This window comes from Mirounga leonina, unplaced genomic scaffold (assembly GCF_011800145.1).
Source record: "Mirounga leonina isolate KUSES-001 unplaced genomic scaffold, KU_Mleo_1.0 Mir_173, whole genome shotgun sequence".
NCBI classification, from domain to species: Eukaryota; Metazoa; Chordata; class Mammalia; order Carnivora; family Phocidae; genus Mirounga; species Mirounga leonina.
In genome coordinates, this window is record NW_023270447.1 from 58832978 (window position 1) to 58858326 (window position 25349).

General features: G+C 39.8%; 1 protein-coding gene and 1 pseudogene across 3 annotated transcripts in view; one reads left to right on the forward strand and one right to left on the reverse strand.

The window, feature by feature from the left end:
* TESK2 (testis associated actin remodelling kinase 2) overlaps positions 1-25349 on the forward strand; it is a 149004-nt gene that overhangs the window by 85261 nt on the left and 38394 nt on the right. For all 3 annotated transcript variants that reach the window (XM_035018704.1, XM_035018702.1, XM_035018703.1), the window contains one exon: positions 20483-20531. In XM_035018704.1, the coding sequence (XP_034874595.1) occupies positions 20483-20531 (49 nt within the window). The remainder of the gene's footprint in view (positions 1-20482; positions 20532-25349) is intronic.
* Positions 13225-14915, reverse strand: LOC118019490 (annotated as a pseudogene).

The window sequence follows — 25349 nt, forward strand, 5'->3', positions numbered from 1 at the left end:
ATAGTACTACTGTATCAGCTTGATGGGAGAATTAAACGAGATAAAGAACTTATCACAGTACAAGGCACTAAACATTAACTATTAATATATTATTGTTCTTTTTTTCTTTTTTAAAGATTTTATTTATTTATTTGACAGAGAGAGAGAGAGAGAGTAGGGGGAGGGGGAGGGAGAAGCAGGCTTCCCGTGGAGCAGGGAGCCCGATGCGGGGCTCGATCCCAGGACCTTGGGATCATGACCTGAGCCGAAGGCAGCCGCTTAACCGACTGAGCCACCCAGGCGCCCCAATATATTATTGTTATTACTGTAGTCCTAATCATCTGAAGCATCATATATCGCGGCTATAGAGCATAAAGCTTAAGGGTTAAGAATCCAGTCCTGACTCTGCCATTTGCAAGTTGTGTGACATTGGGCAAGCAACTCAATCTCTCCTCAGTTTTCTTATCTGAGAAATGGAGGTAAGAATAGTACCTATAGGGCGCCTGGGTGGCTCAGTTGGTTAAGCAACTGCCTTCAGCTCAGATCATGATCCTGGAGTCCCAGGATCGAGTCCCACATCGGGCTCCCCGCTCAGCAGGGGGTCTGCTTTTCCCTCTGACCCTCTTCCCTCTCATGGTCTCTCTCATTCTCTCTCTCTCAAATAAATAAAAAATCTTAAAAAAAAAAAAAAGAATAGTACCTATAACAATGTTTTCATAAGAACTAAATGAGGTAATACCTGTAAAGTACTTAGAATAGTATCAGATACATTGTAAGTGCTTAATAAATGTAATCCATCATTATCATTATTTGTCTGTGAACTCCTTGAAGAAGGGACGATCATGTTTATTTCTCTAGCACCCACTGAGTCTCCTTTGCCTATCACTGTGCTTAGTTTATATGTGACAGGTAGTAAAAAAAATTTTTTTAAGTGTTCTGTTTATCTATAGAGAGGACAAACCTGGAACATATTCATTTTCGTGACGCATGCTTCTTAGATTGAATTGTTCTCTTTCCTCTATACGTTTCTTCTACTTTGGGAGAAGAGGAAGAAGTAAATCATGTGAGTGTTGTTTCAGAAGTATGCTCATATAAATTGAAGTTTGTGTTTATACTTCACTATTTGGGTGTGAGTTTATGAGTCATCTTAGAATAAAAGATAAATTTGGGAAGGAGGACGAAGCATTTTCAGTGCTTGAGATAATCTAGATACTTGGATTTGTGGATATTAGTTCTCTTCTGAACTTCCTGGATTAAAAAAAAATTGGGGGAACATTTAAAGTCATATTTATGTATTAATAGTTCTGCCTTTGCCAGGGGATTTAGTATTTTGCTGCTTCCATGGCAATTTTGAGCAATGTGGTTTAAAATTTTCTGTGAAATAAAATACTTACAGAATGAGTTTAACTCTCAGTCTCAGTTTACTTTCTTTTTTTTTTTTTTAAAGGTTTTATTTATTTGACAGAGAGAAAGACAGCCAGAGAGGGAACACAAGCAGGGGGAGTGGGAGAGGGAGAAGCAGGCTTCCCATGGAGCAGGAAGCCTGATGCGGGGCTCGATCCCAGGACCTTGGGATCATGACCTGAGCCAAAGGCAGACGCTTAACGACTGAGCTACCCAGGCACCCCTCAGTTTACTTTCAAGTTGTTATTCAAAATAGAGAATATTTGTTTTTCTCTCAGAAATCTAGGATTTTTTTTTATTTATTAAACTGGTTTAATATTTATAAGCAAGCAGATCTTTTTTTTAACTTTAAAAATTTTTGTATTGTTTTACTAGAAGAAAGCAAAATTAGACCATAAACTTCATTGGTCCTCTTGTTATTATATGTAGTGCTAATCTACATGATCTAGTGATTGTGAGCAATGCTTACTTGCCTTTAGCTATCTTAAAATCGGTCTATAAAAACTGTGGACAGAAAAGAGAAAGCCAGACTGAACCAGCTCTGTTTGGTGTCACCTGATGTGAGGCTTTGGTGGTTAATGTCTGTTCAGCTGAGTTTTCTTTGAGTTCTCATAGCTAGGACCTAGCACAACCAGTTTTCCATGATGTAATACCTCTAAAACACGTTTGAACCGCCGCAAGCTTTACCAAAAGATATTACTGCTTTTTTTTATGGGTCTAGATTCATAGCTCTTTTGGGACTTGAGATCTGAGGCATTGCCCTTTCTTCTCCTTTTTGGTTATTGGTAATTTTTTCTGGTCCAAGAGAGTGATGGTAACTTTGCTTTATTTGGGAGTAGAATGCAAAGCAGTTCATTTTAGTGTCACATATTAAAGCTTAGTGGAATCTGGTTGAGTATGTTGCAGGGCCTTTCCTTCAATTATGGGAAGAAATCAGATAAAAATATATCAAAACTTCTGGAAAAACTTTTTTTTTTTAAAGATTTTATTTATTTATTTGAGAGAGAGAGACTGACAGAGAGAGCACATGAGAGGAGGGAGGGTCGGGAGGGTCTGAGGGAGAAGCAGACTCCCTGCCGAGCAGGGAGCCCAATGCAGGACTCGATCCAGTGACTCCAGGATCATGACCTGAGCCGAAGGCAGTCGCCCAACCGACTGAGCCACCCAGGCGCCCCATGGAAAAACTTTTTTAAAGAAAAGTAACCAGTATAAGTAGACTTCAGGTGTAGGGCTTTTAGAAAGTATATTAATATAAAAATCCTGCTCACATTTTAATATTCTATTACAGGTTTATTTCAGACCTCTTAATTGTTTTTGCCATAACTTTGGAGCCAGACATTTTTCTGGAAAGGCCAGTACAGGTCAGAAGAAGTCCTATAACATGGATGCTGCTTATTGCTCAAAGTTGGCAGTAGAAAGGCTTATAAAGCAAACCAGTTAGATTTTCATTGATTTACAGATAGGCTGTTATTTTTTTATGAATAAAAATGAATTTATTATTTTTAAATATTTATTTATTTTGGAGTAGTGCGCAGGGAGGAGGGGCAGAGGGAAAAAGTGTCTCAAGCAGACTCCATGCTGAGCGTGGAGCCCCACACAGGGCTCAATCCCATGACCCTGAGATTATGAACTGAGCCAAAACCAAGAGTTGGTCACTCAACCATCTGCGCCACCCACGCACCCCAAAAATGAAGTTATTGAACCATTGGCCTTTCTTCTTTCATACCCATTGTTACAGAGCAAAACAGATTTTTGAGCCAAACAGATCCAGATCCCTGTACATCTCCAACCTTTGTCAAGTCATTTAAATGCTCTGAACGTCATTTTCCTAGGTGATAAAATGAGGGTAATTAAACTCAGGTCATACATATAAAACACTTAGCACAGTTTCTAGGTATATTGTAGGTTAGCAACAAGTAGTAATTTTCTGAACAGCTTTGATATAATGACCACAGAACTCTTAACTAGGTCCTGTTATATAGTATTGAGCAGGTCCAAAACTAATAGTAGTGTTAGTGTTTTGTGTTTTTTTTTTTCCCAGAGTGAGAACAGCTAGATGTGTTTTAGACTGCTGTCACACCTCTCCCTCTTCTGTTTAGGTAATAAACTTTTGAGGAGGGACAGTATTTAAACCTTAATGTTTAACCCTGAGAGCAGAATTGTGAGCTCAATAAATATTTGAGAGGAGGCAAATGCTACCAAGGAACATAATTATGTTATTTTCCTTGTGCTTGTTTTTTATTTTTTTTTAAAGATTTTTATTTATTTGAGAGAGAGCGAGAGAGCGGAGGGAGGGGCAAAGGGAGAGGGAGAGAGAGAATCCCAAGCAGACTCTGCTAAGCACAGAGCCTGACATGCAGCTTGATCTCATGACCCTGAGACCATGACTTAAGCTGAAATCAAGAGTCAGGCGCTCAACCAACTGAGCCACCCAGGCACTCCTCCTTGTGCTTGTTTAGAAGGAGTCAAAGCCCAAAGTCTATCCTACATCTGTAAACATAGCATAAGATAGTAACCCATAATTTCTTTTTATTATGTATCATTAGTTTTCTATGGCTGCCATAACAAATTGCCTAGCGGCTTAAGACAACACAAATTCATTATCTTACAGTTCCATAGGTCAGAAGTCTGATGTGGGTCTTACTGGGCTAAAGTCAAGGTATTGAGAGGGCTGTGTTTCTTTCTGGGGTCTCTAGGGGAGAATCTGTTTCCTTACTTTTTTCAGTTTCTAGTGGCTTGCATTCCTTGGCTTGTAGCTCCTTCCATCTTCAAAGCCAACAGTGACCGGCTGATTCTTTTTCATATTGTATTCCTCTAATACTAACTTTTTGGCTTCCCTCTTCTACTTTTGGGGACCACTGTGGTAACACTGCGAGTGTGGGGTAACACTTCATAATCCGATAATCTCCCTATTTTAAAGTCAGCTGATTAGAGGGACGCCTGGGTGGTGCAGTCGGTTAAGCGTCTGCCTTGGGCTCAGGTCATGATCTCAGGGTCCTGGGATCGAGTCCTGCATCGGGCTCCCTGCTCAGTGAGGAGTCTGCTTCTCCCTCTGCCTCTGCTGCTCCCCATGCTTGTGCTCTCTCTCTGACAAATAAATAAATAAAAATCTTGTAAAGTCAGCTGATTAACAACCTTAATTCCATCTGCAACTTTAATCAATTCCCTTCTGTATAACAACATAGTCACAGGTTTTGGGGGTTAGAGCATGGATATCTTTGGACGTCTTCTGCCTATCATAGTATTCCATTAGGAAAACATTTTGAGCACATCTCTAATTGCTACTATTAACCTATATTAAATCTTACTAAAACTCATTTTCTCCTTTTTATATAAAATAATATAGGTAAAAATTCTAATTTTCTTCCCATACTTCAGTGGATAATCATGTTCATTCCCCATTTTGGAGACTGCTGGATAATAGTAGAACTTAGGAAATATCCCTCTTTGGAATTAAGAAATGTAACTTTTAATTGAATTCAGTAAATAGATTTACTAAGTGCTAACTATGAACAAGGCAGTATTTTAGGTATATACAGAGACACAAAACTACATGGTATATTTATTCCGGGAGGGTTAACAACTGTAGTAAACAACATAAAATCTTACTGATTTAAAGGCTTGGGTTCTTTTTTTTTTTTTAAGTTTTTAAGTAATCTCTCTACACCTAATATGGGCCTTGAACTCATAACCCCGAGATCAAGAGTTGCATGCTCCACCAACCGATCCAGGCAGGTGCCCCGTAAAGGCTTGTTTCTTATTTATGTCCTAGTTCAATGCATGTTAGGTAGAGGTAGAAGGGGAGCTTTTTTTTTTTGCCTAGGATTGGGCCTCAGATTCCTTCACTGGATCTTCTGCATTTGCTGACAGATGAAGGAGGAAAGTATAGAGGATAGGGTTGAGGTTTTTATGGGACAGGCCTAGAAATGATGTAATCATTTCTGCCCCTATACCACTGTCCAGAGCTCAGTATTATGGTGTTAACCAACTGTTATAGACACTGGGAAATGTCGTTTACATAAGGAGGAAAAGGGAAGCAATTTAGTGAATAAATAGCCATTCTCTTCCACGTATAAGATCCCTGCCCTCAAGAACCTAGTAATTTAGTGGAAGAAGCTGACGTAGATAAAACTTGATGTAGAAGGCAGGCCTGATAAGTGTTATAATAGAGTTTTTTTTAAGATTTTATTTATTTTTTGACAGAGAGACAGCGAGAGAGGGAACACAAGCAAGAGGAATGGGAGAGGGAGAAGCAGGCTTCCTGCGGAGCAGGGAGCCCGATGTGGGGCTCCATCCCAGGACCCTGGATCAGGACCTGAGGCGAAGGCAGACGCTTAACGACTGAGCCGCACAGGCGCCCCAAGTGTTGTAATCGAGTTTTAAATAGAGTGATATAAATGTATAGGGAAGAGAAAGATTACTTTGGATTAGAAAGATTAGGGAAACATTTGAAATTATATCTCTGTGATAGGAATTATTATAAACATTCTCAAAGGGCGGTTTTAACAATCAAATGATTTGATACATGGCAGTGCCTGGCACACTAAATGGTATATAAATGTTGGGTGGTGTTGTTATTGTCATTCTGTAGAGATGTTCTTGCACTGAGTTGTTTTTTTTTTTTTTTAGATTTTATTTATTTATTTGGCAGAGAGAGACACAGCGAGAGAAGGAACACAAGCAGGGGGAGTGGGAGAGGGAGAAGCAGGCTTCCCGTGGAGCAGGGAGCCCGATGCAGGGCTCGATCCCAGGACCCCGGGATCATGACCTGAGCCAAAGGGAGATGCTTAATGACTGAGCCACCCAGGTGCCCCTGCACTGAGTTTTTAAGGATTGGTAGAGCTTTGAAAAGTGGATTCCAGATGGACTTATTCTAGCAACAGTATGGAAGTGGGAGAATTTAGGACATTTTTAGGAGTAGCAGCTTATATACTAAAACATAGAGAATGTAGATGGATGTAATAGGGAGATAAGGGAAGAGATGTGGGTCAGATCATTCACACTCTTGAATAACATGTTAAGGAATTTGGGCTTTGATCAGGAGCTGCGAGCTACCACAGAAACTTTTTGAGTAGCCAATAGCTTCTTCTTTTTTTTTTTTAAATACATTTTTTTTTTAAATTTTATTTATTTATTCATGAGAGACAGAGAGAGAGAGAGAGAGAGGCAGAGGGAGAAGCAGGCTCCCAAGGAGCAGGGAGCCCGATGCGGGACTCGATCCCAGGACCCTGAGATCATGACCTGAGCCGAAGGCAGACGCTTAACCATCTGAGCCACCCAGGCGCCCGCAAATAGCTTCTTAATGAAAGGTATTGTGTCTTGTTCATTTTTTTTTACGCTTTTTATAACTATATGGAGAGGTAATATAACATTACCCACAGAACCCACTGTTTAGATTGGATTCCTGGCTCTGCCACATATTATCTGTATAACTTTGGGCAGGTTACTTTATTTCTCAGAGCCTAAGTTTCTTTATCAATATGATTGGGATGAAGAAAGTATTACTTCATTGGATTATTATGAGGATTAAATGAATATAATATAAAAATAATGCCTGCATAGTATGTGCTCTTTACGAATCAGTTGCTATCATAATTATATAATCATTACCAGTGCCTGCCACATAGTAGGCATTCAATAATTTTTGAGTGGTCAGAATCATGTTTTAAATTTACCCAGCGGGCGCCTGGGTGCCTCAGTCGTTAGGTGTCTGCCTTCAGCTCAGGTCATGATCCCAGGGTCTTGGAATCCAGTCCCGCATTGGGCTTCCTGCTCCGTGGGAAGCCTGCTTCTCCCTCTTCCACTCCCCCTGCTTGTGTTCCCTCTCTCTCTGTTGAAAAATAAATAAAATCTTAAAAAAAAAAATTTACCCAGCAAGTATTTATATACTGTCATATGACAGGCAAGAGAATTCATTTCATTTTATAAAACATAATTAAAGGTAGGAAATGATGATACCATAGGAGAGTGGTGTAGATGGAGTGTCTTGGTAGTTCAGAAGCATGCTAGTTCAGAAGTACTTCTACTTAGAGGGAGCCAGATTTGTTTTGTGGGAAAGGAAGTATTTGAACTGGGCTTTGAGGGTGGGTAGAATCTAACTATGTAGAAATGAGGGGAAGGCCATTCTAGGCAGTGGAAACAGCCTGAGAAAAGTCAAAGGGTATATAAAAGCATGGTAATGACACTTTTTGGAAAATAGTAAATCACGCTACAGGAAAGACTAAGGCAAATTAAGTCTCTGGTCAAAGTCTAGTTTACTAGTAGTATCAGAGTTGGGAGCTTCCTCTTATGGTCTTACTAACTTTAGAGTGGGTGATCAGCTGTCTTTTGTCTAGACTGAGCCTTGGTACTCAGTATGTGGTCCAGGGATCTAGCAGCATCAGCATCAGCTGGGAGCTTATTAGAAATTCAGACTCGGGGAGGGTATGTGCTCTGGTAAGCGCTGTGAATTGTGCAAGACTGTTGAATCTCAGATCTGTACCTCTGAAACAAATAATGCAATATATGTTAAGAAAAAAAAAAGAAGAAGAAGAAGGTAGCGGGAGGGGAAGAATGAAGCGGGGGAAATCGGAGGGGTAGATGAACCATGAGAGACGATGGACTCTGAAAAACAAACTGAGGGTTCTAGAGGGGAGGGGGGTGGGAGGATGGGTTAGCCTGGTGGTGGGTATTGAGTAGGGCACGTTCTGCATGGAGCACTGGGTGTTATGCACAAACAATGAATCATGGAACACTTCATCTAAAACTAATGATGTAATGTATGGGGATTAACATAAGAATAAAAAAAAGATTAAAAAAAAAAAAGAAATTCAGACTCGGGACACCTGGGTGCCTCAGTCAGTTAAGCGTCTGTCTTTGGCTCAGGTCATGATCTCAGGGTCCTGGGATCAAGTCTCACATCAGGCTCTCTGCTCAGTAGGGAGTCTGGTTCTCCCTCTCACTCTCCCTTTGTGCTCTCCCTCTCTCTCAAATAAATAAATAAAATCTTAAAAAAAAAAAAAGGAAGAAATACAGACTCCCAGCTTCCCCCTGCCCCGACCTATAGAATTGGAACCTGCAATTTACATAATTCTCAGGTGATTTGTTTGCACATTAAAATTTAGGAAGCACTGGTCTAAAAAACAACAACAACGTTTCCTACTTCTTAACACGAGTGTGTGTGTAGTATGAAACTAAAAATAATAAATTTCAGTAATCACTCAGTCTCGAGCACATGCATTAACAAAGTGCTCTCTTCCTGAGCTAAGTAATTCTAGCTGGTATGATTTTGGGTGGTGGTAGTGGGAGTAAGAATCATTCAAAATGTATTTTTTTAGGTCTGGTCTCATACCAAAAACGATTTGAGGCTTCATCCACAACTTATATTTTAATATAATTAACAGTAACAGTTTCAGTGAAAACTTACTGTTGGCATTAAATACTTTTCTAGACATATATCACCTCCCTGTTAAGGAGGAGTAATATTTCCCTCTTAAAGTATATGGTTTTTATAGCAACTGGAATAATGAACTCTGCTCAAGCTCTTCTTCCAATGTAAAGCTATTGCCTGTCTTAGCTTGTGAGCTCTGTGACACTGTTTTGGATGTGGTGGGTGGTGGAAAGGAAGTGAGGTTGAGGAGGTCAGGCAGAAAAGTTTCACGTAGAAGTAGAGTTGTGCTAGTACACTGTGATGTGGTGATATGAGTCCCAGGTGTGGGGGGGTGAAGGTAGGCAGAAAACTGTCACATGAAGCCAGTGCCTGCCTGAATGTGCTAGCTGTGACATCTCTGTGGATGATGTGGTCATAGTGAATGGTGGGCCTGTGGGGGTGTATCACACCCAAAGCAGGTCTTCTCAGCTTCTAGGAGGCCCATGACTTTAAAATGTAGTCCTTGTTTTGCTAGTAGAATCCTATTGCCTAGGTTCTATATAAATATTTGATTAAGTAAAACAAATACCTCTTGGCTTTCCAGCCTTGTACCTGCCTCTAAATGTTCTTTCTTAGAAAATGAATTTACATTGTCAAGCTGATTTGGTGATTATTGCTTTTGCATTAAAGAAGTGTTTGTTTAGTATCTTATGTGCAAAGCATTGTGTATCAGGCACTGCATAAAGAAACAAGTGAGAAGAGATCTGTATTCTTGAAAATCTTTCTCATATTCCAGCCTGGAGAAGGAGTTAGAAATGTTAAAAGAGGAAGAAGAATAACTAATATATTCTAGTGCTTATTATGTTCCAGGAGCCCAAGTTATGTCATTTCATCTTCACAATAACCATTTGGGTTAGGTAATAGTAATACTTCCATTTTGCATGTGAAGAAACTAAAATATGGAGAGGTTATCATGAAATGGCAGAGCCAGGATTCAAATATAAGCAATCTTACTTCAGACACTGGACCACCTGTTAGGCTTATGAGCAGTCTTTCAAAGCAGGGTGAAAAGTGCATAGCAGTATTGTTGGGGGGAGGAGGAGGAAGAGAGAGGAATAATGCTAGCTGAAGATATCCAGGGGATCAACGTAGAGAAGATGAAGTTTTAGCTGATCCTGGAAGGATGATTTTCAGTAAAATGAAATAAAATAGTCTTCCAACTCAGAGAAGAGCTTGAACTTAAGTTTGTAGGTCCTAAAAATCACTCATGCCATTCAACAAATCTTTACTGAGAGCTTTCTTACTATGTGCCAGATACTATGCTAGGTATTAGAAATGCAGAAATAAATAAAACTCTGAATCCTTCATAGTAAGGAAGTTACAAAAGAGTGATATGGGCAGAAGGCCAATTGTAATGAGTTTAAGAATGAGTGAAGGTTAAAAAAATGTAGATAGTGAATGTAACCTATTAAAGTTTGGTAACAAATGAAAAGAGTGAATTAGTATCCTATTTTAGGGAGGAGGCAAGAGAAGCATTTTTTAAGATGGGGGGAAATTTAAGTGTATTTGTAAGATAGAACCAGAGGAGATGAAGAGATGGGCAAAGAATAAGGCTTATGGGAAAATACGAGGATCCAAAGATAAGTTGGAGCAGATCAAGTTTTAAATACTGTGGTAAGGAATTTCAACATTATATTATAGGCAGAAGGGAGGCTTTGAAGCGTTATGAAGAAGGTAATGACATATTTTGTGTTTTGGAAGGTGACCCTAATAGCCATGTAAGGGATGGCATAATTTAGGATCATTAAGGATGATCAATTAAAAGCCGCTAAGTTTTATTTGAGCATGGGTTAGACATTGCTAAATACTATACCTGAACTATTCCATTTAATCCTCCTAAGAAGCCTCTAAGATGGTGTTATTTTTGGGTCCATTTTTGTAGCTGAGGACATTAAGATTTATAAAGATTAAGTAACTTGCTTAAGTTCCCCTAGATGGGAATGGTTAGATCCCTTTGCTCTAGTGCAAGGGTCAGCAAACTTTTTCTGTAAAGGACTAGACAGTAAATATTCTAGTCTTTGCAAGTCATACAGTCTCTGTCACAACTGAGCTGTCAAAGACAATACCATGATTGTATTCCAATAAAAAATTATAAAAAGTGGGCGCCTGGGTGGCTCAGTCGGTTAGGCGTCTGCCTTCTGCTCAGGTCATAGTCCCAGGGTCCTGGGATGGAGTCCCTCATTGGGCTCCCTGCTCGGCAGGGAGTCTGCTTCTCCCTCTGCCCCTCCCTCCTGCTCATGCACTCCCTCCCCCTCTCTGTCTCTTGTGTGTGCGTGCACAAAAATAAATAAATAAAATCTTTAGGGCGCCTGGGTGGCTCATTTGGTTAAGCAACTGCCTTCGGCTCAGGTCATGATCCTGGAGTCCCGGGATCGAATCCCACATCGGGCTCCCTGCTCAGCGAGAAGCCTGCTTCTCCCTCTGACCCTTCCCCCTCTCATGTACTCTCTCTCATTCTCACTCTCTCAAATAAATAAATAAATCTTTTAAATAAATAAATAAATAAATAAATAAATAAATAAATAAATAAAATCTTTAAAAAATTATAAAAAATAGTGGGCCATAGTTAGCCACCCCTGGTAGGGCCTGATACGGTTTGGAAAGCCATAATGAAGAAAGAAATGTAGCTTATCATATTTTACTTTATCTCTTTTTGCTATGGTGGGGTAATAGGAATAGAATTATTCTTTTTTTAATATTTTATTTATTTATTTGAGAGAGAGAGAGACAGAGATAGTGAGAGAGAGCATGAGTGGGGAGGAGAGGGGGGGAAGCAGACACTGCTGAGCAGGGAGCCTGACATGGGGCTTGATCCCAGCATCCTGGGATCAGGACCTGAGCCAGAGGGAGACGGTTAACTAACTGAGCCACCCAGGTGCCCTGGGAATAGAATTATTCTCAGGTAGGGATACTACTTAATCTCAAGAGAAGCATCCTTTCTATAGGAGGCTCACTAAAAACAGCTATTTATGCATACAGTTTAGCCACATTCTGCAAAATACCCACTTAACTTTTTATTACAATTGCCTTCCAACAGAATGAACCCTAGAATAAAAGTTCTGTGAGAGCAGGGACTTTGTTTTATTCACTGTCCTGTCCCTAAAGCCTTGCACATAGTAGCCACTCAATAAAGAATTGTTTATTTGCAATGATGTGGCTGGAACTAGAGGGTATTATGCTAAGCAAAATAAATCAGGCAAAGAAAGGCAAATAGCGTATTATTTCACTCATATGTGGAATTTTAAGAAGCAAAACAGGTGAACATACGGGAAAGGAAGGGAAAAAAAAATAAGATAAAAACAGAAAAGGAGGCAAGCCATAAGAGACTGTTAACTATAGAGAATAAACTGAAAGTTGCTGGAAGGGAGGTGGGCCAAACGGGTGATGGGCATTAAGGAGGGCATCTGTTGGGATGAGCACTGATGTTATATGTAAGTGATGAATCACTAAATTCTACTTCTGAAACCAATATACACTATATGTTAACTAACAAATTTAAATAAAAAATAAAAAGTAAATTAAAAAAATAATTGTTTAATAAATGAATGGCATGCTGATTCTCATAATTCCAGTGACTGGGGAGTTGTACAGATACTTAGAGAAAAGTGACCTATTTTATTTTATTTTTTTATTATTATTATTTTTAAAGATTTTATTTATTTATTTGAGAGAGAGAGAATGAGAGAGAGCAAGCACATGAGAGGGAAGAGGGTCAGAGGGAGAAGCAGACTCCCTGCTGAGCAGGGAGCCCGATGCGGGACTCGATCCCGGGACTCCAGGGACCTGAGCCGAAGGCAGTCGCTTAACCAACTGAGCCACCCAGGCGCCCCCAAAAGGGACCTATTTTAAAGATACCTGTAACAACTGCAACTCCCTCAGATTAATTGTTTTCTCATTATCTTCTTCATATTTCCTCTGTTCCACTACAGCGTCCTCCTTTTTTTTTTTTTTTTTAAGATTGAATTTATTTATTTGACAGAGAGCACAAGCAGGGGAGCAGCAGAGGGAGAAGCAGGCTCCCCACTGAGTAGGGGGCCCAATGTGGGGCTTGATCCCAGCACCCTAGGATCATGACCTGAGCTGAAGGCAGGCGCTTAACCACCTGAGCCACCCAGGCGCCCCCAGCCTCCTCTTTTTTACCCAACTAGTTTGTCTGACAGTAATTGACACTCTCAAATGCTCTTTCTGCGTAGGTTATAGACACTGCCATGCTGGCCAGAAACCGTCAGCATTCCAGATTCAGTCTTCCAGCACTCTGTATTATGTTCATTATTTGTTAGACTTCTACCTGCCCCACATTCCTCCTACTCACCCTCTTCCATATTAGGTCGTGATTTTCATAGTAAAGACACTGACAGATGAATGAAGTTAAATGTCCCACTTTTCCAAAGCAGGAAGTGGAGGTAGGGACAAGGGTTAGGGAATGAAGAGGAGAGTGGGCACATAAAAACCAGCTTTTTGGGGTGCCTGTCTGGCTCAGTCGATGGAGCATGGGACTCTTGATCTTGGGGTCATGAGTTCGAGCCCTATTTGGGTGTAGAGATTATTTAAAAATAAGATCTTTTTTTTTTTAATTTTAGGTACAAGTGACAAATATATTTCTTTTTATTGTTATTAAAATTTTCTCCAATGTAGTTCAGTAAATGAAGTATTTTATTTTATTCCACTGTTGGTCATAGTTTGAGCCCTAAACACTCCCTTCCGTTTCACCTCAAAGGGAGCTCCTTTGTAGCTACACACTCATCATTAGTAAAGAGATCTGGTTGGATCTGCTCCCAAATCTTCTTCTTAGGATTCAGCTCTTTGTCAGGTTCTCCAGGAAAAGCATCAAAAACAATTGTCTCCAGGAGCAGACCCATTAGGAGGTGCCAAGATTTCAACCTTCTCAGGTGAACTAGCACACATCACCATTGCTTGAGATATTTACTCCCCTCATCTTTGCAGGTTTCAGGTTACAAAGTAAAATCACCATCCGATTTTGCATCTGTTCGAGGAACACGATTCACCAGGCCACTGACAACTGTTCTTGGGGCTGTTTCTCCAACATCTACTTCTTCCACATATAAAGAATCTGCATCAGGTGTTTTCTGGCAGTGATGATACAACCAACTCGAACATCCAGATGAGAAACATCTACTGGCTTAGAGTCAGTGCTTCCTGCTACTGACTGCTGTTTTTTCTCCTTTTTCTCTCCTTTCACTTCAGTTTTCTCTTTCATCTTCTTTTCTTCTGCTCCTCCTCCTATCTGTTCTTTGGCACCAGAAGTTATAGTTGTTATTGGTCTAGACTGTATCCCATTTTCAGAAACTGTGGAATTAGCTTGCAGCAGAGTACCAGATGGAAATGGTATTTGTTTCACTCCATTTTGAATTTCTGCCTGAATTAGCTCTTGTTTCAATTCTTCAGTTTCTTTCTTTAATTTAGCATTTTCTTTTTTTTTAAGATTTTATTTATTTATTTGAAGAGAGAGACACAGTGAGAGAGGGAACACGAGCAGGGGGAGTGGGAGAGAGAGAAGCAGGCTTCCCACTGAGCAAGGAGCCCGATGCGGGGCTTGATCCCAGGACCCCAGGATCATGACCTGAGCCGAAGGCAGACGCTTAACAACTGAGCCACCCAGGCGCCCCTAATTTAGTGTTTTCAACTCGAGGTTTCTTCTCTTCTCTCAAAGTTGCCTGCAAAATTGCTTTCTCCATAAGAAAGAGCAACTTGCTGCTTTAAGTATTCAATAATTTGATCTGCTTCTGAACCCTTCTGTTCCAGTCTCTTCAGAACAGCACCATTAGTTGCCATTTTTGTCAAAAATGGCAGAAAATCATGAATCGGTGGACAGAGCAACCTGGGGAGCCTTACCCAGGCAGCCTCAGTCCGGAGCCTAAAAATAAAATCTTTAAAAGAAAAAAAGAAAGAAGCTTTCCTGCCCATTCACCTTGTGACTGAATTTGATTCTCACCTGGTCCACGTTTAAGTTATAATTATAATAATTACTTTTTTTTTTTTTGAACTCTTATTGTGTACCAGTCACTGTTCTTTGGACTTTATATTCATTATTTCATTAATCTCTTCCAGTGACCTTGTGTTGTGGACAATGTTATCCTATTTTACAGAAAGGGAAACTAATGCTTGCCCAGTAGAGTGGAGGTGGGATTTGAGCCCACACCCTCTAAGTTCAGAGCCTTTTAACTCTTTACTAATTTGCTTCCCATTTATGCCCAAGCCAGAGGTAAGTTTCAACTGGTCATTGGCGCCTGCATCCTATTTCAGTACTGCCTAGATCTTTCCTTGGGTTCTTTTCCTTTCTCAAGTTCCCACCAAGTCTCTGGATGCACTTAGAGAAAACTAGTGGTCCAGAAACCACCTCTTGGAGAAACTCTGAAATTTCCATATTAGTAATTTTGGTCGAAGTGGCATGTCTTTAAAACTCTACTGTGATGTTACAGCCAACCACACATTCTCCCTCACTCAGTTCCTTTTCACTCAACAATCATTTACTGCATGTGCATACTATTTGCTGGGCACTGTATTCATAGCACTGTGGGTGCTATGAACACAAGGAAGAATATGACCTGGACTCTGCCTTCATGGAACTTTATGGTCCTTTCCAGCCTTATCACTGCTTTGCCTTTACTCTCACTTGTAGTCAGTCTCCCCTTTTCTTTGCCCTTCTAAACTAGAGCTTACTTGAGACTGGAGGACATTGTAGGTTTTTGTTTTTGTTTTAAGATTTATTTATTTGAGAGAGAGTGAGTGTCGGGGAAGGGCAGAGTGTGAGGGGGAGAATCTCAAGCTGACTCCCCACTGAGTCGGAGTCCAACCCGGGGCTCCATCTCACAACCCTGAGATCATGACCTGAGCCGAAATCAAGAGTCACATGCTTAACCAACTGAGCCACCCTTGAGGGCATTGTTAATGAGACTTCCTTCTTGGCAACCCAAACCCAATTGTCACTGACCTTGTGACATTTATCTTCTCCCACTTTAATGATCATCAGTAATAATCATTTTTTATGGTTTTTATTTTTAAATTATTTTTGTATATAAATATAACCTGTTGGTTGAAAAAACTTCAAATATAACATAAATGTGTACACTAAAAAATAAAAATTACCCCTTACCTCGTCAGTACTACTTACTATTTTTCTTCTTTGTTTTATAGCTTTTTTGAGATTTAAACAACATATAAACTGCATATTTATTTATTTATTTATTTATTTTTATTATGTTATGTTAATCACCATACATTACATCATTAGTTTTTGATGTAGTGTTCCATGATTCATTGTTTGCGTATAACACCCAGTGCTCCATGCAGAACGTACCCTTTTTAATACCCATCACCAGGCTAACCCATCCTCCCACCCCCCATAAACTGCACATTTAAAGCATGCACTGCGATAAGTTTTGACAAATGTATATACACCCATGAAACCATCACCATGAGATAGTGAACATATCCATCCTCCCTCAAAATTTCCTCCCTCATCTTTGCACTCCCATAACCTCCACCCTTCTCAGGCAAATATTGATCTGCTTTTTTCACTATAGATTGATTTTACTTCATAGACTTTTATATAAATGGAATGGTACAGTATGTACTTTTTTTGGGTCCAGATTTTTCACTCAGCATAATTATTTTGAGATTTATCCACTGTTGCATGTATCACTGGTTCATTCCTTTTTGTAGCTGAGTAGTAGTCTATTGTATGAATACCATAATTTGTTTATCCCTTCAACTGCTAATGGGTATTTGTGTACAAGTTTTGTGTTGATATATGCTTTCACTTCTTTTGGGTTGAATGCCTAGGAGTGGAATAGCTGGATCATGTGATAGGTACATGTTTATTTAAGAAACTACCTCAGTGTCTTCCAAAGTGGTTGTACCATTTCATATTCCCACCAGCACTGCATGGGTATTCCGGTTGCTCTTCATTTTTACCAATATTTGGTATACTGAAAGTCTTTAATTTTAGACATTCTAATAGGTGTATACTATATCTTATGGTTTTGATTTGCATTTCCCTAACGATTTTGAGCATCTTTTCATGTACATATTTTCCATCTGTACATCTTCTTTAGTGAATTGTCTATCTGAGTCTTGTTCTATTTTTTAAATTGGGTTATTATTGTATTTTGAGAGATTAAAAAAAAAAATCTAGGGACGCCTGGGTGGCTCAGTCGGTTAAGCGTCTGCCTTCAGCTCAGGTCATGATCCCAGGGTCCTGGGATCGAGTCCCACATCGGGCTCCCCGCTCTGCCGGGAGCCTGCTTCTCCCTCTGCCTCTGCCTCTCTCTCTCTCTATCTCTCATGAAAATAAATAAAATCTTAAAAAAAAAAAAAAATCTAAACATGGGATGGGTGGCTCAGTCAGTTGAGCGTCAGACTCTTGATTTTGGCTTGGATTGCGATCTCTGGGTTGTGGGATCAAGCCCTGTATTGGGCTCTGCACTCAGCATTCTCTCTCACCCTTTGCCCCTTCCCCCTCTAAGATAAGTAAATAAATCTTAAAACAAAATTTAAACATGAATCCTTTCTTAGATATATGCACTGCAGTCTATGACTTGTCTTTTCATTCTCTTAACAGTGTCGTAAGAGCTCAAGATGGGGCACCTGGGTGGCTTAGTCGGTTGGGCATCTGCTTTCAGCTCAGGTCATGATCCCAGGGTCCTGGGATTGAGCCCTGCATTGGGCTCCCTGCTTAGTGGGGAGCCTGCTTCTCCCTCTCCCTCTGTGCCCCCCACTCGTGTTCTCGCACGCTCTGTTCTCTCTCTCTCAAATAAATAAAAAGTCCTAAAAACACAAAGAAGAGCACAAGATTTTGATTTTAAGAAGTCTAATTAATTGGGGTGCCTGGGTGGCTCAGTGGTTAAGCGTCTGCCTTTGGCTCAGGTCATGATCCCAGAGTCCTGGAATCAAGCCCCACATCAGGCTCCCTGCTCAGTGGGGAGCCTGCTTCTCCCTCTCCCTCTGCTGCTCCCCTTGCTTGTGTTCTCTGTCTCGCTCACTTTCAAATAAATAAAATATTAAAAAAAAGAAGTCTAATTAATTTTTAATTTTATAGAGTGTGCTTTGGTGTCATGTCTAAGAAACCTTTGCTTAATAGAAGGTCACAAAGGTTTTCTTTTATGAATTCTTGCAGATATTTTATAGATTTGGTTTTACATTTAGGTTTACGATCCATTTTAAGTCAATTTTTATATATGCTAAAAGGTATTAATCCAAATTTATTTGTTTTCCAGTTCCAATCCAGTTGTTCAAGCTCCCTTTGTTGAAAACACTATTTTTGCTCTACTGAATTGCCTTTGCACCTACCTTTGTAGAAAATCAGTCATGCATTGTATTCATTTCCTGGGACTGCCTAACATTACCATAAACTTGTCTAAATTTATTCTCTCACAGTTCTGAAGTCTGAATTCAAGGTGTTGATAGGCAACACTTCCTCTGGAGGCTGTAGGGGAGAATTCTCTCTTGTTTCTTCTGACTTTTGGTGACTCCAGACATTCTTTGGTTTATGGCAGCATAACTCCTATCTCTGCCTCTGTGTTTACTTGGCCTTCTCCCCAGATATCTCTCAAGTGTCTTCCCCTCTTCTTTTTTTTCTTTTTTTAAATTTAAGTATAGTTGAGGGACGACTGGGTGGCTCAATCGGTTAAGTGTCTACCTTCGGCTCAGGTCATGATCCCAGGGTCCTGGGATTGAGTCCCACATCGGGCTCCCTGCTCTGCGGGAAGCCTGCTTCTCCCTCTGCTTGTGCTCTCTCTCTCTCTCTGTCAAATGAATAAATAAAATCTTAAATAAAATAAAATAAATTGAAGTGTTGTTGATATACAGTATTGTATCAGTTTCAGGTGTACAACATGGTGATTCAACATTTATATATATTACAAAATGCTTACCATAAGTGTAGTTATCATTTGTCACCACACAAAATTATTTCAATATTATTGACTGTATTCTCTATGTTGTACTTTATATCCCCATGACTTATTTATAACTCGAAGTTTGTACCTCTTAATCCCCTTCACTTGTTTCTCCCATTTCTGAACCCCCCACCCCACAACCACCACCAATTTGTTCTCTGTATTTATGAGTCTGTTTTTTTTTTTTTAAGATTTTATTTATTTGCAAGAGAGAATGAGAGAGAGCATGAGAGGGAGGAGGGTCAGAGGGAGAAGCAGACTCCCTGCTGAGCAAGGAGCCTGATGTGGGACTCGATCCCGGGACTCCAGGATCATGACCCGAGCTGAAGGCAGTCGCTTAACAACTGAGCCACCCAGGCGCCCTATGAGTCTGTTTTTGTTTTGTTTGTTTTGTAGATTCCACATATAAATGATACCATATAGTACTTAGTAGTAGTACTTCCTAGACATTTTCTATTAATATACAAACTTTTTTTTATATAAGTGGGATTTGTAGCTCACTGTTTTGTTTTAACAGTATATTTTGGATATCTTCCCATATCAGTGCATAAAGATCTACTCCATTCTTTTTTAATGGCTATATAGTATTCCAATCTATGAATATGCCATAAATATTTAACTAGTTTTTTATTGGCAGGTATTTAGATATACAGTGGTGAAGTAGGTGTCCTTTTATATGTACCCAAATTGAGTATATTTGTAACATAAATTCTGAGAAGTGGAGTTGTTGGAGCAATTAAAATGTTTGCTAGATATAATCAATTACCCTTTGAAAAAGTTGTGCCAAGAACTTAACAGTGTTTCCTGTTCCTGTTTTCTTCACCTTCTGGGCAACACTGAGCATGATCAATCTTAATCTTTGTTCATTTGATAGATTTAAAAGCAATATCTTCTTTTAATGTATATTTCTTTAATTATAAGTGAATTAGAGTATTTTGATATTTTTACTAGACATTTTACTTACTCTTCTATGAATTATATACATTTTTTTCTTCTTTTTCTTTTTTTTTTAAGATTTTATTTATTTGAGAGAGAGAGCAAACAAGAGCAGGAGGAGGGGTAGAGAGAGAGGGACAAGCAGGCTCCCTTCTGAGCAGGGAGCCCAACACGGGGCTTGATCCCAGGACTCTGGGATCATGACCTGAGCCGAAGGCAGACGCTTAACTGACTGAGCCACCCAGGCACCCCTTGCTTATTTTTCTACTGAGTTCTTTTTTTACATATTTGGAAGAGTTCTTTTAATGTTAAGGAAGTTAGTCCTTTCTCTTCCAGCAAATGTGGGCTTTTTTTCCCTCTCTCTCTCATAGTTGGTAGTTTGTAAACTACAGACCTTCAGCTTGGGAAGTCCAACTTACTTTCTAGATGAGGAAACTGAACTTCAGATAGGGTTAGTATCTCTCTCTCTCTCTTTTTTTTTTTTTTTGTGAGCATGTAGTCAGAAAGCAGTGGAGCTGAAACCAGCATCAAGTTTCCTTACTTCCAGTTTGGTGCTTTGGTGCCTTTTCTAATATACCATGCTATTTTTAAAGCTTACTCCTTTCTCTCTTCCACAGTTGCTTTTTACCACTAGATCTTGCCACAACCAGATGTTTCATGGTAAACTTAGAAATTTACCAGCCTGGTATCAAAGTTAGAGAGGCTGCAGGGTTGTACAGGAACCCAGGAGACTTCACAGGTATTGGATTGTTTCTAATGCATGAGTAACTAAACTAGTTTCTCAATATGGCAGTTGTGGTATTTTCATTTGTTTAAAAATATGTGTTTTGTTTCATAGGTTCATGGGTGTGTGTGTACATCAAGGACAGTTGCATGCACTTACAGAGGTAAGACTTAAGTAAGCATATTGAAGTGGCTTCTTTGCCTTAGTTTCAGCATTTTTGGTTCCATAGTAATTATTACTTGTATATGCATTTATATTTATGCAAAAATGGCAGTGTTAACAATGCTTTCTTCTCTTGCCTGGGAACAATGGCCATATCTCTTAATACTCTTGGATTCCCTCATAATACTTTGTGAGTACTCTTAAAATATGAGTGCTCAAATATTATATTGATTCTTGCTGCCTGGATGACCCCTTCCTAAGCTAAGGGATGGCATCACTTGGCTGCAGACTCTTTCATGGTAACAGACATAAACGTTTGGTGTCCTGATCTAGAATTCCACTGTCACTGCTGTAGTGTCCTGATTGGTCTTATTACTCCTTGGAATTAGTTTACCTCTCCAGTCTCATTTCATTTTCAGCCTCTTCTTGGCAGATAATATATGATAGCCACTACTTAGCCTCTGAGGACCAGAGCCTCTCTAGAACAAAGGCTTCCTAAATTCAGGTACTGAGCTGTCAGCTTCAGAATTTGCTTGGGTGCTTCTTAGAAACACAGGTTCCTGAAATCTCCTAGGTTTAGTAGGTCTTCATAGGGCCCATATGTATTTTTAAAAGCTCCCCAGATTATTCAAGTGAGCATCTAGATTTGAGAATCTATGTTCTAGAAAGTGTTCACAATCTTCCTTGGGAAGTAATTACCAAAATACAAAGTGAAGAAACTTAGGAAGGAAAATTGTTTAACAGAATTTGTGATTATTGGTTTCCTGCTGGATTGGTGCCTGGTATTAGTCCTTAATATCTGATGATGGAAGGTTCCATATGCCTCACTCTTTGTCTCTTTTCCCAGTTACTGAGGGCACCAGAATGTGGAATGTGTGTAGCTCTGTCCCGCCTCTTTTATGGAAGGCTAAAGAAGTAAAGAAGGCAGAATAATGAGAATAAGAGCATGGGCTCTGACATCTTGATTGCCTAGATTTGAATTTATCTGTGTCTCAGTGTTGTCATCTGTAAAATGGGAATAATAATAATGATAGTATCTGCCCTAGGGAGTCTAGATAGAGAAGAGGATCCGTGTCTGAGGCCTAGAGTATTTCAATTTTAAAAGTCAGAGGAGAGGGTGCCTGGGTGGCTCAGTCGTTAGGCGTCTGCCTTTGGCTCGGGTCGTAGTCCCCGGGTCCTGGGATCGAGCCCCACGTCGGGCTCCCTGCTCTGCGGGAAGCCGGCTTCTCCCTCTCCCACTCCCCCTGCTTGTGTTATGTCTCTCTCTGTCAAATAAATAAAATCTAAAAGAAAAAAAAAAGTCAGAGGAGAAGGGCATTTTTTAATCTTTTTTTTTTTTTAATTTTTTATTTATTTGCGAGAGAGAGAATGAGAGACAGAGAGCATGAGAGGGAGGAGGGTCAGAGGGAGAAGCAGACTCCCCGCTGAGCAGGGAGCCAGATGCGGGACTCGATCCCGGGACTCCAGGATCATGACCTGAGCCGAAGGCAGTCGCTTAACCAACTGAGTCACCCAGACGCCCGAGAAGGGCATTTTAAGAGGGAGTGGCTAGTGAGTTAGGAAGAAAACCAGGAGAATGTATTGGCCTGGAATGGAAAGGAAGGAGTTTCAAGGAGGAGGGAGTAAGTAATTATGGCAGATCTTGCTGATAAAATGATCTCACAGGGATTTTGTAAAATGCTTATTTAGCACAGTGTCTGGCATATAGTAATTGGTTAATACGTTTTAACTATTACACCTTTTATTATTAACATTGACTGGGCTTTCCTGAACTCCTTGAATTGTCAGTATTTTTCATTTGGTATTTAATACTGCTGTTCAGGGGTGCCTGGGTGGCTCAGTTGTTAAATGTCTGCCTTCAGCTCAGGTCATGATCCCAGGGTCCTGGGATCAAGCCCCGCATCGGGCTGCCTGCTCAGCGGGATGCCTGCTTCTCCCTCTCCCATTCCCCTTGCTGTGTTCCCTCTTTCACTGTCTCTCTCTCTCTCTGTCAGATAAATAAATAAAATCTTTAAAAAAAAATACTGCTGTTCAGTACTGCTGTTAATGTTATTAAAATTTTTTTAAACTTTTTATTGAAGTATGACATAACAGAAAAAGCACACATACGAAATGTGTACAGCTCACTGAATTTTTACAAATGAACACACCCATAACCAGCATTCCAGATCAAAAAACATTTTCTGTGTATTTCTTTTCTCAGAAGTGAGTCTATAAATTCTTCAAAGACAAAACTCTGTCCTTCTCTCAAGTCTTCTATCTGCCAAAGCTCTGACACTAATAATTGTTAAAGTATTTGTTGTACTCCCTGGTTATATCATTATTCTCTGAAATGTAAGTTTATTGGAAGGGCTTGTATGTTGGTTTTGCTGACAAAGAAGAAAATGCTTTAAAATCGGTGATCATGTTGCAAATTCAGAAGTGGGGTATAATGGAAATGGCAGAAATGAATGATCTTAATGCAGCATTCTTTTGGCCATGTTGCACTTAAATAGTATTTTTTGTTGTTTGTTAGCTTATTCATAGCCATATATAACATATAGTGCCTTCTTTGTGAAAGAGTGTCTATTTCCCATATTACTGATGAGATCTTGGCATAGCTTATCATACAAATAATTTTTATTATGATGTTAATAGGCTGATGGTCATGCAGCCCAAATATCCAAATGCTTTTGGTTATTTTCAGAAGGGGATCAGCAAAGGCCATCATGGCATAGATCTCTGGGGAATCCTATGTTTATCCTATAATTGGATTTGGCAGTACAGCTATTGGTTTCACTAAGGATTGTGAAAATAAATTACTAATAACATCTAGCACAGCACTGGGAACTTAGATGACATTTAGTAGATTTTTCTTGACTGGTGGAATGCTGCTCTTTACAATAATGTGAACACCATCCCTTATTTCTCTTAAAGTAGTTTGTCAATAATTACAGCGGACAAACATAGCTCTTGTTAGTGCCTATAGAGTATTGATATAATTAAGAAGAGTATTTCTCATATACAGTAGTGATCTGGACTTTTCTGGGCTTGAACCATTTCCGTGACTCTTTAAAATTATAGACATTGGGAGCACCTGGGTGGCTCAGTTGGTTAAGTGTCTGCTTTCAGCTCAGGTCATGATCCCAGGGTCCTGGGATCAAGCCCCACGTCAGGCTCCCTGCTCAGTGGGAGCCTGCTTCTCCCTCTCCCTCTGCCCCCCCTCGGCTTGTGCTGTCTCTTTCTCACTCTCTATCTCAAATAAATAAAATCTTTTTTTTTTTTAAAGATTTTATTTATTTATTTGACGGAGAGAGAGACAGCAAGAGAGGGAACACAAGCAGGGGGAGTGGGAGAGGGAGAAGCAGGCTTCCTGCTGAGCAGGGAACCCAATGTGGGACTCGATCCCAGCACCCTGGGATCATGACCTGAGCTGAAGGCAGCTGCTTAATGACTGAGCCACTCAGGTGCCCCAATAAATAAAATCTTTAAAAAAATAATAAGCTGGCTCAGTCAGTTAAGTGTCTGCCTTCGGCTCAGGTCGTGATCCCGGGGTGCTGGGATCAAGCCCTGCGTCAGGCTCCCTGCTCAGTGGAGAGTTTGCTTCTCCCTCTACCCCTCCTCCTGCTTGTGCTCTCTCTTTCTCTCAAATAAATAAATAAAATCTTAAAAAAAAATAAAATTGTAGACATTAATTGAACTTGGAGCAGTCAGACAGTTAGGTACTACTAACTACTACAGATAGTTTTACCTGTAGTGAAGTATAGACTTCTGAGTTTTTAAGCAAAGGAGTTATTTGTTAAAGAGAAAACAGTTTGATAAAAGATCAAACAAAACCTTTTAAGTTTAATGAGTTGAATTAAGAATCCATATTGTATCTAGTAGAAATGCTCCATAAGTATGTCTTTAACTTGGGAAACCCTAACGTCTTTCATTTGGTCATGAGTATCAAGGAAGTGAAAATCTTCGGTTTTTAAAGACAGAAGATGTAACCCTATATATTAGTTAGCCATGGCTATGTAATATCCAACCACAAAACCTCAAAAGCATACAACAGTAACATTTGTTTCTTGTGTGAGTGCAGGGCTGAGCTGAGCTGAGCCCAGTTAGGCAGTTCTGCTAGTCTCACTTGGGCTCACTCATGCATCTGGCAGGTCAACTTGTAGTCTGATCTAGGTTGGGCTTTGCTGGGAGGCTTTGCTCCAGCTGCTTCTCACCCTTCTTCTGGGATCAGCAGACTAGCCTGGATGTGATGATACCAGAACAGCAAGAGTATGCCAGCCATTTGCACAAGTGCTTTTCATGATTCTGCTTATATTCAAGTTTGCTTGGCCAGCATCTTCATTGGACAAAACAAGTCACACACCTGAGTCCACATTGGGAGCATATTGCAAAGTTCTATTTCAAAGGGCATGGATTCCATAAAGGGTGAAGAATTGCGATCTGTTGCCATCTCCCATATCCTATAAATATCCCAATTAAAAAATCATAATTATTTGTCTTTTCTATCCTACTTGAGGGCAAAGACTTTCTCCCATTATAAAAATCATAGCTACCAGTATAAACACCTACTGTGGGATAAGTGCTATGCTTGGTGCTTATATGTTAGCTGTAATTCTCACAATTCTGTAATCATATTTTCTCCATTTAGATGAGAAAACTAGGCTTAGAGAAATTAAGGGAATTTCCAAAGTAGGATTTGGATCCAGATTCATTTGACTTCAAAGCCTATACCCTTTCCATTATAACATACTGTCCTTAATTCACTTACATATTTCCCACAGTGCTAAGCGCTTATATATATATATATATATATATATATATATATATATATATATAT